Source organism: Podarcis bocagei (assembly GCF_964188305.1).
Source record: "Podarcis bocagei genome assembly, chromosome: 6".
In the NCBI taxonomy this organism is placed as follows: Eukaryota; Metazoa; Chordata; class Lepidosauria; order Squamata; family Lacertidae; genus Podarcis; species Podarcis bocagei.
The window spans coordinates 93,705,097-93,718,036 of record NC_138130.1 but is presented as its reverse complement, the minus strand read 5'-3'; the positions used below and the strand labels follow the sequence as shown (position 1 = coordinate 93,718,036).

General features: G+C 46.3%; 1 protein-coding gene across 4 annotated transcripts in view; it reads right to left on the bottom strand.

Annotated features, from left to right (window-relative positions):
• The window catches only part of NOX4 (NADPH oxidase 4), a 94,964-nt gene that overhangs the window by 67,401 nt on the left and 14,623 nt on the right, over positions 1–12,940 (bottom strand). For 2 of the 4 annotated variants that reach the window (XM_081197385.1, XM_081197386.1), the window contains 6 exons: positions 12,347–12,457; positions 10,409–10,493; positions 8,759–8,856; positions 7,663–7,690; positions 5,567–5,639; positions 3,659–3,739 (listed from right to left, as the gene is read on the bottom strand). In XM_081197385.1, coding sequence (XP_081053511.1) covers positions 3,659–3,739; positions 5,567–5,639; positions 7,663–7,690; positions 8,759–8,856; positions 10,409–10,493; positions 12,347–12,457 — 476 coding nt within the window. Of the gene's footprint in view, positions 1–3,658; positions 3,740–5,566; positions 5,640–7,662; positions 7,691–8,758; positions 8,941–10,408; positions 10,494–12,346; positions 12,458–12,940 lie in introns of those variants that run through there. The other 2 variants (XM_081197388.1, XM_081197387.1) reach the window with 2 other exon arrangements.

The window sequence follows — 12,940 nt, the reverse complement described above, 5'->3', positions numbered from 1 at the left end:
ATGAATTTGTCTAACCTTCCAAGTAGGTGGCCATCACTGCCCCTTGTGCGTGAGAGTCCCATAGTTTAACTATGTGCTATGTGAAGAAGTTCTCCCCCCCCCCAATCTGTCCTGAATCTTTCAAAATTCAGCTTCACTGGTGGTCCATCAGTTCCAGTGCTTTGAGAGATGGAGAAAAACTTTTCCCTCTCCACTTTCTCTTCACCATGAATAATTTTATAAATTAGTATCATGTCGTCTGTTCTCTAAATTCAAACACTGCAACCTCTCCTCACATGGAGGAGTCTTGGTTGCCCAAGAGCCAATGTGGTGTAGTGGTTAAGAGTGGTAATCTGGTGAACCGGGTTCGCTTCCCCGCTCCTCCACATGCAGCTGCTGGGTGACCTTGGGCTAGTCACACTTCTCTGAAGTCTCTCAGCCCCACTCACCTCACAGAGTGTTTGTTGTGGGGGAGGAAGGGAAAGGAGAATGTTAGCCGCTTTGAGACACCATTGGGTAGTGATAAAGCGGGATATCAAATCCAAACTCTTCTTCTTCTTCTTCTTTCTTCTTGGCTAGGTGGCTCAATGGTCTGAGAATAGCACAGATCCCTGATCTCACATGGGATTACACATTTCCCCAACCTGAACTGAAGAAATCAACTTGCTTCTCCATGGGGAGGGAGGAGGGGGAAGTATTGTTACAAACTTGCTCCCCATCCAAACTTCATTGCAGATCCACTAACTGCTCCCCTTCCACACTCTCGATGGCCAAGTATTCATTTTCCTCCGGCGGTTCTGGACTAGATCAAAGCCAGAGCAGATGAAGTCTTAGGAAGTGTTTTGCCCATCTGGCTCTTGTTGTGGCAATGACTCAGCCATCAACGTATAGGCCATTTATCCAGGCAAAGCAACTGGCAACTGGCAAAACTCCATCGCAGCAAAGAGAACAAAGGTGATTAACACCAGCTGAGGACGTGGTCCCAGAGGCTCCCATAACTCCAACGTCTGCTATGTCATTGATTGAGAGCATGTGTCTGGGCCCTGGCCAGCTTGGCTATTGTTGGCTAAACTCAGAGGACCAGCCAGTTTAGGCTCGGACCAAACATTAGTCACCCATTGCACTTTTATGTTTTTCAGAAACCAAAACAGCAAAGTGAGAGAACATGGGAACATTGGGGGGTACCATTCCAGGGTTCAGAGGACCCAGAGGCAAACTGCAAAAATATCAAAAGGGGACGGAATGTATGACATAGGATGCTGAAGGATGCTTTCAAACAGCCAAAAAAAGATGTCAAGGAGAACAAGTGGAGTCAAGGCAGTTTTAGGCTAGATGTCTCGACGGAGCTTACATGTACCAAGCTGGGATGGGAGGGGGGCGGAACTAATGTTTTGCATGTGGCCTACATTGTGCAAACCCACGTATTCTGTTTATTTGCACATCAGTTAATTGTACTCTTCTTAGCCATGGGAGAGGCAAAGAGCTATGCAGAGAGCCCCATCCACTGGAAATCCTGCCAGTTTGAGAGACTTCACTCACAATGATCACAAGTTCTGAGGCATAACTTTACAGCTTTAAGGATTAGAAACTTACCCCCTCCCCCAAAATATAGATACAGTGGTACCTTCGGATTTGAACAGGATCCGTTCCGGAGCCCCGTTTGCATCCAGAAGCAAACGTAACTAGCAACGGCACGTCTGCGCACGCACACGTCATTTTTCGCTGCTTCTGCGCATGCGCGTGACGTCATTTTGAGCGTCTGTGCATGCGCAAGCGGCGAAACCCGGAAGTAATGTGCTCTGTTACTTCCGGGTTGCCACGGACCGCAACTCAAATGTACTCAACATGAAGCATATTCAACCTGAGGTATGACAGTACTCTGGCCTTTATAATTACTAAGGATATTTTGGACAAGACATAAATGGACAAATAATTTAAAAATGACCCTCCTTAGCTTGTATGTCAGGAATCATTTCTTGAAACGCAGGTGAGCCAACACCTTTTACTTAATATGTCTACATGCACGTGAATCCTGCCCGGTCTGTTTTTCTATTTACCCTTAGTTTTCACCCAGATCCTGCTAGGAGGAAGCACACTGAGAAGGGACTCAGAAGATGATCTCAGGGTCCAGGTAGGTCCGTATGGAAAGAGGAAGTCCTTGAGGTATTGTGGTCCTGAGCTGTTTGAGGCTTTATAGGTCAAAACCAGAACTTTGAATTGGGCCCAGGAACTAACTGGTACCCAGTGCAGTCGGACCAGAATCGGGGTAATATGCTCAAACCGCCTCCTTCAAACAGACAAGGGCCACCTCGTCTTGTAAAAAGGCTTTGATCACCTCCCTGGCCCAGCCAGCTGTTCCCTCCTTGCTGTTTTTATCAGCCAAGAGGGACAACAGTCTAGAGCAGTGGTTCTCAACCTGTGGGTCCCCAGATGTTGTTGGACTACAACTCCCATCATCCCTGAGCTCTGGCCTTGCTAGCTAGGGGTGATGGGAGTTGTAGTTCAACAACATCTGGGGACCCACAGGTTGAGAAAGGCTGGTCTAGAGGGTAAGTGGTCACTCTGACTGATCCAAGCACCTTGTCCACATCCTCAAGCCTTACCAACTGAAACTCATCCAACACAACAGGACTAGACTGTGCTCTGGACACCCCATAAGATTCATCTGCTATAACAGCAGATCCAAGGTCTTGGTGAATGCAAGTAATTTTATCCTCAAAATGCTTTGCAAACAAGTCACAGCGAGCTACCGTTGGTTCTATCACCTCCTTTGGGCCAGCCTGTAAAAGGCTTCATAAAACCCAGAAAATAATAATAATAATAATAATAATAATAATAATAATAATAATAATAATAATAATAATTATATTATATTATATTATAATTATATTATATTATATATTATTTATATTCCGCCCATCTGGTTGATTTTCCCCAGCGACTCTGAGTGGCTCCCAATCAATACAGCATTAGATATTAAAAACTTCCCTAAACAGGGCTGCTTTCAGATGTCTTTTAAAGATAGGATAGCTGCTTATTTCCTTCACATCTGAAGGGAGGGCGTTCCACAGGGCGGGTGCCACTACCGAGAAGGCCCTCTGTCTGGTTCCCTGTAACCTCACTTCTCACAATGAGGGAACTGCCAGAAGGCCCTCGGAGCTGGATCTCAGGCTGAACAATGGGGGAGGAGACGCTCCTTCAGGTATACAGGACTGAGGCCGTTCAGGGCTTTAAAGGTCAGCACCAACACTCTGAATTGTGCTCGGAAACGTACTGGGAGCCAATGCAGATCTCTCAGAAAAGCTCTACCAGGCGACATAATGAGGATGCAATGGCCTTCACTGCCACTAGGCAGGCTGGATAATGAGCCCTTACCAGGGTTCAGTTGCATTCATTCGGATCTTTCCTCCATTTGCGTTCAAGCCATCTCTCCCAGCTTGTTTCCTCATTAAAACCAACATTGTATCTTAGTCCCATGACTTCAAAACCAGTAGTAAAGTCTCACCACCAATGCCCATAGCATGAGTGCTGAACTCATCTTCATTTCAAAACATTCCTTTGAAATCTGCTAAATTCACACAGCTCCAGAGCTGCGGTTTTGTCTGTCCTGCCCTGGCGTGCTTCAGTTTTTATGGCATGCTTCTGTGGCTGGGCTTCATCAACAGGGGCAATAACTTACCCAGAAACATGCAGCATCAGCAGAAAGTAGAAGACAAAAAAGAGGTTGTGGGTGTACCAGAAGATGTCATAATCAGAAACCCTGAAAGGAACAAAGTACAATTAAATTTTAGGCAATCAAAGCATTTTGCATTGTTGAAGTCACTTATGCTGAGGAGGCCATATTACAAGTAGTTGCTGCTCAACTTAAATCTGGATACATCCTAGATTTTTATTTTTATTTTTAAATCTGGAACAAGCAAAAACAGATTTTGTTTACTCGCAGGGGAGATAGTGCCAAAAAAAAAAAAAAAATGAGCATGATCTAGATCGCTGAAAGACTGGACTAAGAGAGGGAAAGGAAGAAGGCCTGAGAAGGAAAGGAAGAAGGCCTCAGCCCAGTATACCTGAAGGAGCATCTCCACCCCCTTCGTTCAGCCCAGACACTGAGGTCCAGCTCCAGGGGTCTTATGGCAGTTCCCACACTGCGAGAAGTGAGGTTACAGGGAACCAAGCAGAGGGCCTTCTCGGTGGTGGTGCCCGCCCTGTGGAACACCCTCCCATCAGATGTCAAGGAAATAAACAACTACCTGACTTTTAGAGGACATCTAAAGGCAGCCCTGTTTAGGGAAGTTTTTAACGTCTGGTTTTTTTTATTATGTTTTTAATATTCTGTTGGGAGCTGCCCAGAGTTCATGGAGAAATACATAGTAAATTGGGAGCTGCCCAGTTTATTATACCCGGAAGTAGCGGTCGCACGATCCTGGTAAGTGATGCTTCAGCGGGAGTGGCATGAATGCAGGATGGCACCTTCCTGTTTCACCTCAGGGGGCGAAACAGGCCAGGCTGCCCCTGCTTACCCATGCCTTTTCCTCCCAGCACATGTCAGACCTCATCTGGAGTACTGTGTCCAGTTCTGGGCACCACAGTTCAAGAAGGACACTGACAAACTGGAACGTGTCCAGAGGAGGGCAACCAAAATGGTTAAAGGCCTGGAAACGATGCCTTATGAGGAACGGCTAAGGGAGCTGGGCATGTTTAGCCTGGAGAAGAGGAGGTTAAGGGGTGATATGATAGCCGTGTTCAAATATACAAAAGGATGTCATATAGAGGAGGGAGAAAGGTTGTTTTCTACTGCTCCAGAGAAGCGGACACGGAGCAATGGATCCAAACTACAAGAAAGAAGATTCCACCTAAACATTAGGAAGAACTTCCTGACAGTAAGAGCTGTTCGACAGTGGAATTTGCTGCCAAGGAGTGTGGTGGAGTCTCCTACTTTGGAGGTCTTTAAGCAGAGGCTTGACAACCATATGTCAGGAGTGCTCTGATGGTGTTTCCTGCTTGGCAGGGGGTTGGACTCGATGGCCCTTGTGGTCTCTTCCAACTCTATGATTCTATGATTCTATGTCCCAGCTGAAGGAAGAAGGAAGTGGCAATGGCAATATGCCCACCCACAGGCTGTTCTGCAGGTGTGGATAAACCTTTCAGTGCTAGGACCACCTCCATCCATTTTCAGAAGGACACGCCGGGGGTGGAAACGCAGGCTCAATCTGTACTGAGCTTTCCTTTCCGGCATGAAACTTGTTTAGGAAAAGGCACTTTAATAATAATAATAATAATAATAATAATAATAATAATAATAATAATAATAATAATAATTTATTTATGCCCCGCTCATCTGGCTGGGCTTCCCCAGCCACTCTGGGCGGCTTCTGACCAAATATTAAAATACCGTAATACATCAAGCATTAAAAGCTTCCCTAAACAGGGGTATAAAATATGAAACAGGTCCAGATTGTGGGTGGACTTGGTAGGAAAATAAAAGCGAGATCTCGGCGTGGAATAAACACAGAAAATAATGTTGAGTATACACAGCTGTACTCACTACACTAAGAGTCATTTGGTCAGATTAAAAAAAATAAAAAATTACCTAATGGCATAAGTAGAGGCTGTAGACATTAGGAAGAGCACCAACACCATAAGAACCCCAGTTAATCCAGGAACTGAAAAAGAAATAAGAACGGTGGTCATAGGTTGCATTGGGGGAAAGTACGCCAGTCTTAGCACTGCTTAAAAAAACAAAACAAAAGCCATTCATCATATCAGACTCTTCTCTGTGTATACGCTTTGTGGAGGGTGTTGACACGAGAAAGGGCCTTTTCAGTGGTGGCTCCTTGCTTACAGAATGCTCTCTCCCCAGGGAGGTATTGTAAGCTTTCTTGGTTGCAATCGGTCCTAGTCAGCTTATGCCGTTCTGGTTGGGTTATCTACCAGGGTAGAAACTGGCAGTATCTCTACTGCAGGAGTGGTCAGAACTTTATCAGTGTGGGATGTTAGCATCCAAAATGCATGTGTAAAAGGTTAATGTTTGAAAGGGCTGTAGAACCCTTTGAGGTCGAACAGCTATTTCAGTCGGTTCAGTGATTAACAGTCTTGTGAGTTTTAACAGCTAGAACAGCAGGTGTATTTTGTGTTGTGCTGCATTAATAACCCAACTACATTAGTAAAAAAAAATTAAAAAGCGTTTTCAATTCATTATAACACGGTGACACCAGATGACGCTATAGAGTTCTGTCCTACAGGAACGTAATTTCCCATTACAGTGCTACCTCTGGTTAAGAACTTAATTCATTCCGGAGGTCCGTTCTTAACCTGAAACTGTTCTTAACCTGAGGTACCACTTTAGCCACTGGGGCCTCCCGCTGCCTACGCATGATTCCTGTTCTCATCCTGAAGCAAAGTTCTTAACCCGAGGTACTATTTCTGGGTTAGCGGAGTCTGTAACCTGAAGCGTCTGTAACCTGAAGCATCTGTAACCCAAGGTACCACTGTATGAAGTTTATAACGTATTTTCCTGAAATGCTTTTTTTAGATGTCTAGATCCAGCCTTAAGGTAAAGATAAAGGGACCCCTGACCATTAGGTCCAGTCGTGACCGACTCTGGGGTTGCGGCGCTCATCTCACTTTACTGGCCGAGGGAGCCAGAGTACAGCTTCCGGGTCATGTGGCCAACATAACTAAGCCGCTTCTGGCGAACCAGAGCAGCGCATGGAAACGCCGTTTACCTTCCCGCCGGAGTGGTACCTATTTATCTACTTGCACTTTGACATGCTTTCGAACTGCTAGGTTGGCAGGAGCAGGGACTGAGCAACAGGAGCTCACCCCTTTGCCTCGGACATAAGACTACCAGGTTGATGGACTAGATGGAATGGACAGTAAGGACTGACATGACCCGAGACCAGGAAAAAAGAGACGTTGGATGAAGATTGGAAGAAAATTTATAAAGAAAAATTTTTATTTAGGGAATTAGCCTAAAATTAATGAATAGTAGGGGAAATGCTGGAATGAATCTATATGGCTCTAGTAGAAATGATATCAGGAGTTATGCATAATTGAGTATTAAGTTTTAAGCTCTAAGGTATTTTACGGTAAGATAAGGTTAAATAAATTAAGGTAATTTGAATAACAGAATATGGGGAAAAGATGGAAAGGACTTGTTGAGTTAATTAATAGGTTAAATTGTTAAGATAAATTATTTAATAAAAATTGAGAAAGATGGGAAGAATTTGCTGAAATAACTAATTAAACTAGAATACAAAAAGGGAGGTGTGAGGAGGTCAATGAAACAAGCAAATGGAAGTTAAAGATATGTAATATGGGATTTGTGTGTGTTTTCTTCTTCTTTTTTTAATCTTTTTGCTGTATTGTTGTATTGGCTTTTATGTTTTGCTTTTTTTCTTCTTTTTATGTATTGTAGTGTTGTTTTTTATTTTTTATTTTTTTCCTGTAATTCTGAAACTATTAATAAATATTATTTTTTTAAAAAAATGATGTGCATGTTCACAAATAAAAAAATAAAAATAAAAAGACAAGACAAGACGTTGCTGCTCATTTCAACAAGGAATTCTATTCTTTGTTCCAGTGAAGAACAGTAATTTATAATACTAGTCCATTTCTGTTTTTCAAAGCGTAGCCTGGAAAGTTAGCTGATTCAACACAATCCTGCAGTAGCTTTTGCTGACTTACCTGTAGCAAAAAGGAGTTTCCTGGGATCCTAGAAACCAGAGACAGACAGTATGAATTATTTAGCAAATTTACCCAGGGATAACTTAATCTGTATTCTGGGCAAGAGCTGGTGCTTCTGTGTTTGAAATGCTGACTTCCTCAAATCATATGTAACATCCAAGCACTTTCAGAATGCTGATCAGGAGCTCTCTCTCTCTCTGTGTGTGTGTGTGTGTGTGTGTGTGTGTGTGTTTGTGTGTTGGACCACAACAGCCTTTGCCAACCTGGTGCCCTCCAGATATTTTGGACTACAACTCACAACATCCCCAGCCAACAGCGAACAAAGGCTGGACAAGAGAATCCCAGGGCAATGAGGAAAGTCATTCAGGAAAGACGGGTTATCCAGAATGAGAAAGAAAAGTGAGGGCCTGACCACACATTCATTTCTCCCACGCTTTCTTAGAATTCGCATCAGATCCACAGCACCAGTCCCCAAAAGCTTTCCATTTACAGCGGGACCTCGGGTTAAGTACTTAATTCGTTCCGGAGGTCCATACTTAACCTGAAACTGTTCTTAACCTGAAGCACCACTTTAGCTAATGGGGCCTCCTGCTGCTGCCGCACCGCCAGAGCACAATTTCTGTTCTCATCCTGAAGCAAAGTTCTTAACCTGAAGCACTATTTCTGGGTTAGTGGAGTCTGTAACCTGAAGCGTATGTAACCTGAAGCATATGTAACCTGAGGTACCACTGTACTGTTGTTAGCTGCTCTGAGCCCGGCTTCGGCTGGGGAGGGCGGGATATAAATAAAAATTTATTATTATTATTATTATAGACACACGCACAGGTGAGGAGCCTCAATGGTGCCCTTCCGGGGCTTCACTCAGGGCAAAAGCCCAGTAGATATGGCTCAGCCCCTTCCAATCCTCCTATTGTGGTCATACAGGCATTGCGACACGTAAGTGAGCGATGTCGGGTGTGTGACCCTGGTGCAAAAGTGGCAAATGAATGGGGAACGCACCGCCACCTGAGCGCACTGCTTCAAGGGGCCACCTGATGATGGCAGAATGGGAGGCAGCAATTTCAGGGAGGAGGGAGAAGAAGTCCTGTCCACCCACCTCGCCATGGTAGCTGGCTGCATTGAGCGCCAAGAACTCTTCGTTGTAGTTCACAGAGAAGTTCAGAGCATTCACCAGGTGAGCAGCAACGTGGATCACTAGAAAAGAGAGGACAACTCAGCTCATCAAAATGCTCTCGGAAGGTTTCATCCCCTGAAGCAGGGGTAGGGGAACCTTTCATTCACGGCCGCGTTTCCCTCTGGGCAGCCTTTGGCGGGACACCTGCCAAGAGTGGGCGGGGCCAGAGGCAGAAGTGGGCGGAGCAACAAATGCACATTTTACCTGGATAGTTTCTGCACACTCTCTCTCATACACCCCACCACCCTCCCTCTATAGTGCTATCTTGGTTTGCATACGTCTTGGATTATAAACACGTCAAACCTGGAAGTGTGTGTCCCGATTTGCAACCTTTTTTTGGATTACAACCCATTTTTTATTTTTTTTATTACGAACAGAAAAATTTTTGGAGGCCCCATTGGCAAAAATGTGCCTTGGGTTACAACCTGTTTTGGTTTACAAACGGACCTCCAGAACAGATTCTGGTTGTAAACCAAGGTACCACTGTATTATAATTTTTTACCATCATCTCATTATCTATTAAGTTCATATACTGCCCTTTATCAAAAAATCCCAGGGTGGTGTACAACATTAAGAACACATTTTATGGAGTACAATGATAAAAACATAATAAATGGCAGCCTAATAATAAAACAATCATAGTACAGTGGTACCTCAGGTTAAGAACTTAATTTGTTCTGGAGGTCCGTTCTTAATCTGAAACAGTTCTTGACCCAAAGCACCACTTCAGCTAATGGGGCCTCCTGCTGCTGTTGAGCCGCCGGAGCACGATTTCTGTTCTCATCCTGAAGCAAAGTTCTTAACCCGAGGTACTATTTCTGGTTTAGCGGAGTCTGTAACCTGAAGCGTATGTAACCTGAGGTACCATTGTAACAGGCCCCCACCCTAGCTTTAACAGGTCATAGATTATTTAATGGCCAAAGGAATGTTTTCACCTGGCACCATTCCACAGTCAGGGAGCCACCACCAAAATGGCCCCTGCTCATCTTGCCACCCTCTGAACCTCTCAGGGGCGGCGGGTATAGGGAAGGGCCTCAGATGACAAACGCAGGGACTGGGTCGGTTTGTATGGGGAGAGGTGATCCTTCAGGTATTGAGGTCCTGAGCCGTGTAAGGCTCCAGCACCAGCACTTTGAATTGGGCTCAGAAACTGGGGGTCTCTCAGGGCTGAGGTCCCCCAACCCTGGCCTAAAGGGAGGGTAACCACGTCCCCTACTTTGGCCCACTATGTTGAAGGGCTGTCACTACTTGGTTCGAAAGTGAACCGACATCCACACTGCATGATTTTAATTGGATGCACGCTGATATCTGTTCTACATCATAAAGCTTTCAGCAGGATTTCATGCGCAGTATCAAAGACAACTCTGCAGAGCATGGACTCCCCATGCGCCCAAATGCAGACCTCCTCCTCTGAGACACCAGCAAATCTGAGAAAACTCTCACAGGTGGGTAAGAAGAAGTGTGGGGAGAGGCTCCCCCTTTGTGTACATCTGAAGAAAAGCCACAGAGCACTTGTAATGTTTAGTGGACTTCCTAGCAAGAGCTGCTGCTTATGTCAACGAAGGAACATACCTGAAAAGACACATATCGTCACACCACACGTCACATGGAACGTTTTGCTTTTGTCCAGAAGTCTCCTGGTTTTTCGGCTTGCCACCTGGAAAAAGACGTCTGCAAGTGAGCCAGCAGTTCTCACCTCAAAGTGAATCAGCAGTTTGTGGGAAGAAGACAGACCCAGCTCTCCTGGTAAATATTGAGGTGATTTGCAGTAGATCGGCAAGGATTTCTGAGTCCCGGTTGCGCAACTAAAGCAGCAATAAAAATGAATCCCCTCCACTGCACCTTAAATTATATTGATGAAGTGAAGGAAGCTGGGGTTTATTTTATTTTTACAGGAGGGCTGTGAGTTCTCTTCAGCTCTGGTACTCAAAAGGAATTCATGGCCACAGTGAATTCTCAGTGTACGTCTCTTGCAGCTGGCTGGTGGATCCCAAGGCTCTTGGACAAAACAAGTCTGAAGCCTGCACACTCTTGGTCTAACCTATGGCTCTCCAGATGCTGGACTAAATAGATCCCATCAGTCCAATGGTCAGGGATGAGTCCAACAACATCTGGAAGGCCACATCCCTGCTCCCTGTTGAACCACAGCTCCTGTCAGCTGTAGGCCAGTGGCTACATTGGATGGGGATTGTGAAAACTGTATTCCAATGACACCTGGAGGGCCAAAGGTTCCCCAACCTTGCTCTAAGAGCAGAGTCTTCCAATCTTGGGACTGCAAGTGTTGTTGGACTACAGCTCCTATCCTCCCTGACCATTGGCTAAGTTATCTGTGGATGATGAGAGTTGTAGTCGAAACACATCTGAGGACTAATGGTTGAGGAACAGTGCTCTGGAGCAAGGCTGGACTCCAACTCCCATCAGCCCCACCAGCACAACCAATGCTCAAGGGTGGAGACAGTTGCATAACATCTGGAGGGCCAAAGGTCCCCCAGTGTGATGGCCTGGGACTCGGGCTCAGACTCGGAACCACAGGAGTCTCAGTCTACACCAAATCCTTTGCCTCAGGCATCATCTGAACCAAGTCTGGGGTCTGATCCTGAAGAGCCCCAGTCTGCACAGGTTCCCCTGCAACGAACACCAGCTGGGCTGAGTCAGGGGCCTGAGCCTGCCCTGGCTCCAGATGTGGGGATTACCTCGTTGTCTTCAGCTGGGCCATCACTTACAGCTGCTCCACTACCAGTTGGGTCAGGGGAGACTGAGGTGGCCCCTGGATCTAGTAGCCCACCAACATCTCCCCAGCTGCAGAGACTCATGTTTGAGAGAAAGAGAGACCTGAGTACTTGCAGGAGGAGTGCTCGCCTTCGGGTGAAACAGGGAGGTGAGTTGTCGGGGGATCAGGACTGGCCGCTACCCCGACAAATATAATAGGCTGTTGGACCCCTCCCCAGGTTGCGGGAGTAACATTGCTGTATGTTACATCCTGCCTGAGATCCTGTACCTGTCTGCCTGGTTTCCTGCCTTGTCTCCTGCCTTGGCCCTGTCGGACTGACTCCTAGCGGAACCTTCAGATTCTGGTCTGGTCTTGGACCGCGTTTCATGGTTTACCCCCGGGCCCAGCACACCCAGCTCTACTCAAGAGGATCACCAGTTCCCCAGAGTACACAGAGATCATTGTCAGAAGCTCTTCCCTGATCATTAACCTTCCTGGCTGTAGCTGGAGCCCAGGGATATTTGGGGGGATACAGGAACCCCATCCCTGTCCTCTATGTCTTTAATCTTCAGTTAGCTCACACATAGCATCTTCAGCCTTGAGCATCCAGGTATCTCATAAATTGTGTCTTGCAGGCGGGGTGGGATACGACTGCAATGAAAGTGACTCATTAAATGTGTTGATACAACTTCCCTGCCACCCCACATTGAAAGCAAAGGTCAGAAGGGGAGTTTGTCACCTGCAGCCTCCCATTGGCTTTGTGCTAGCTCACTAGTTATACCCGCATGGTTCTTTCTTACCTTCCGAGATCCTCGGAGGAAGGATAGGAGAATCCGACACATGGGCAAGAGGACCAGGCTGCAGTTGAGGTTCAGGACCGACGCAGAAGCTCTGCTGAGGCACAATCCTAGCTAAACAAAAACAGCAAGGGTCAGAAGCAGGCCTGCTCAGGCTCCCAAGCCACCAAGCTGAGAAGAGCCCACAAGTCACATCTGAGGATCTGTGGAGAGACTGCAGCTCAGGAGCAGAACATCTGTCTTGCATGCAGAAGGTGCTAGGGTCAATCCCAGCCGTTTCCAGTTACTCAGGGTAGCAGGGGGTGAAGCAGACCAGGGGTGAGGGACCTATGGTCCTCCAGATGTTGCCGGAATCCAACTCCCATCGTCCCTCACCATTGGGCATGCTGGGTGGAGTTGATGGCAGTTGGGATAAAAGCAGCATCAGCCACAGCTTTCTCACCCCTAGAATAAACGCTTCCCTGCCCCAGACCCTGGAGAGCTGCTGTCATTCACACAGCAGAGGAAAATACTGGACTGGGTGGACAAACAGTTTCAGCTAGTGTTAGGAAGTTTCCTTTGTAACCATGCTTGGCAATACCTCTAACTTCACCCCCG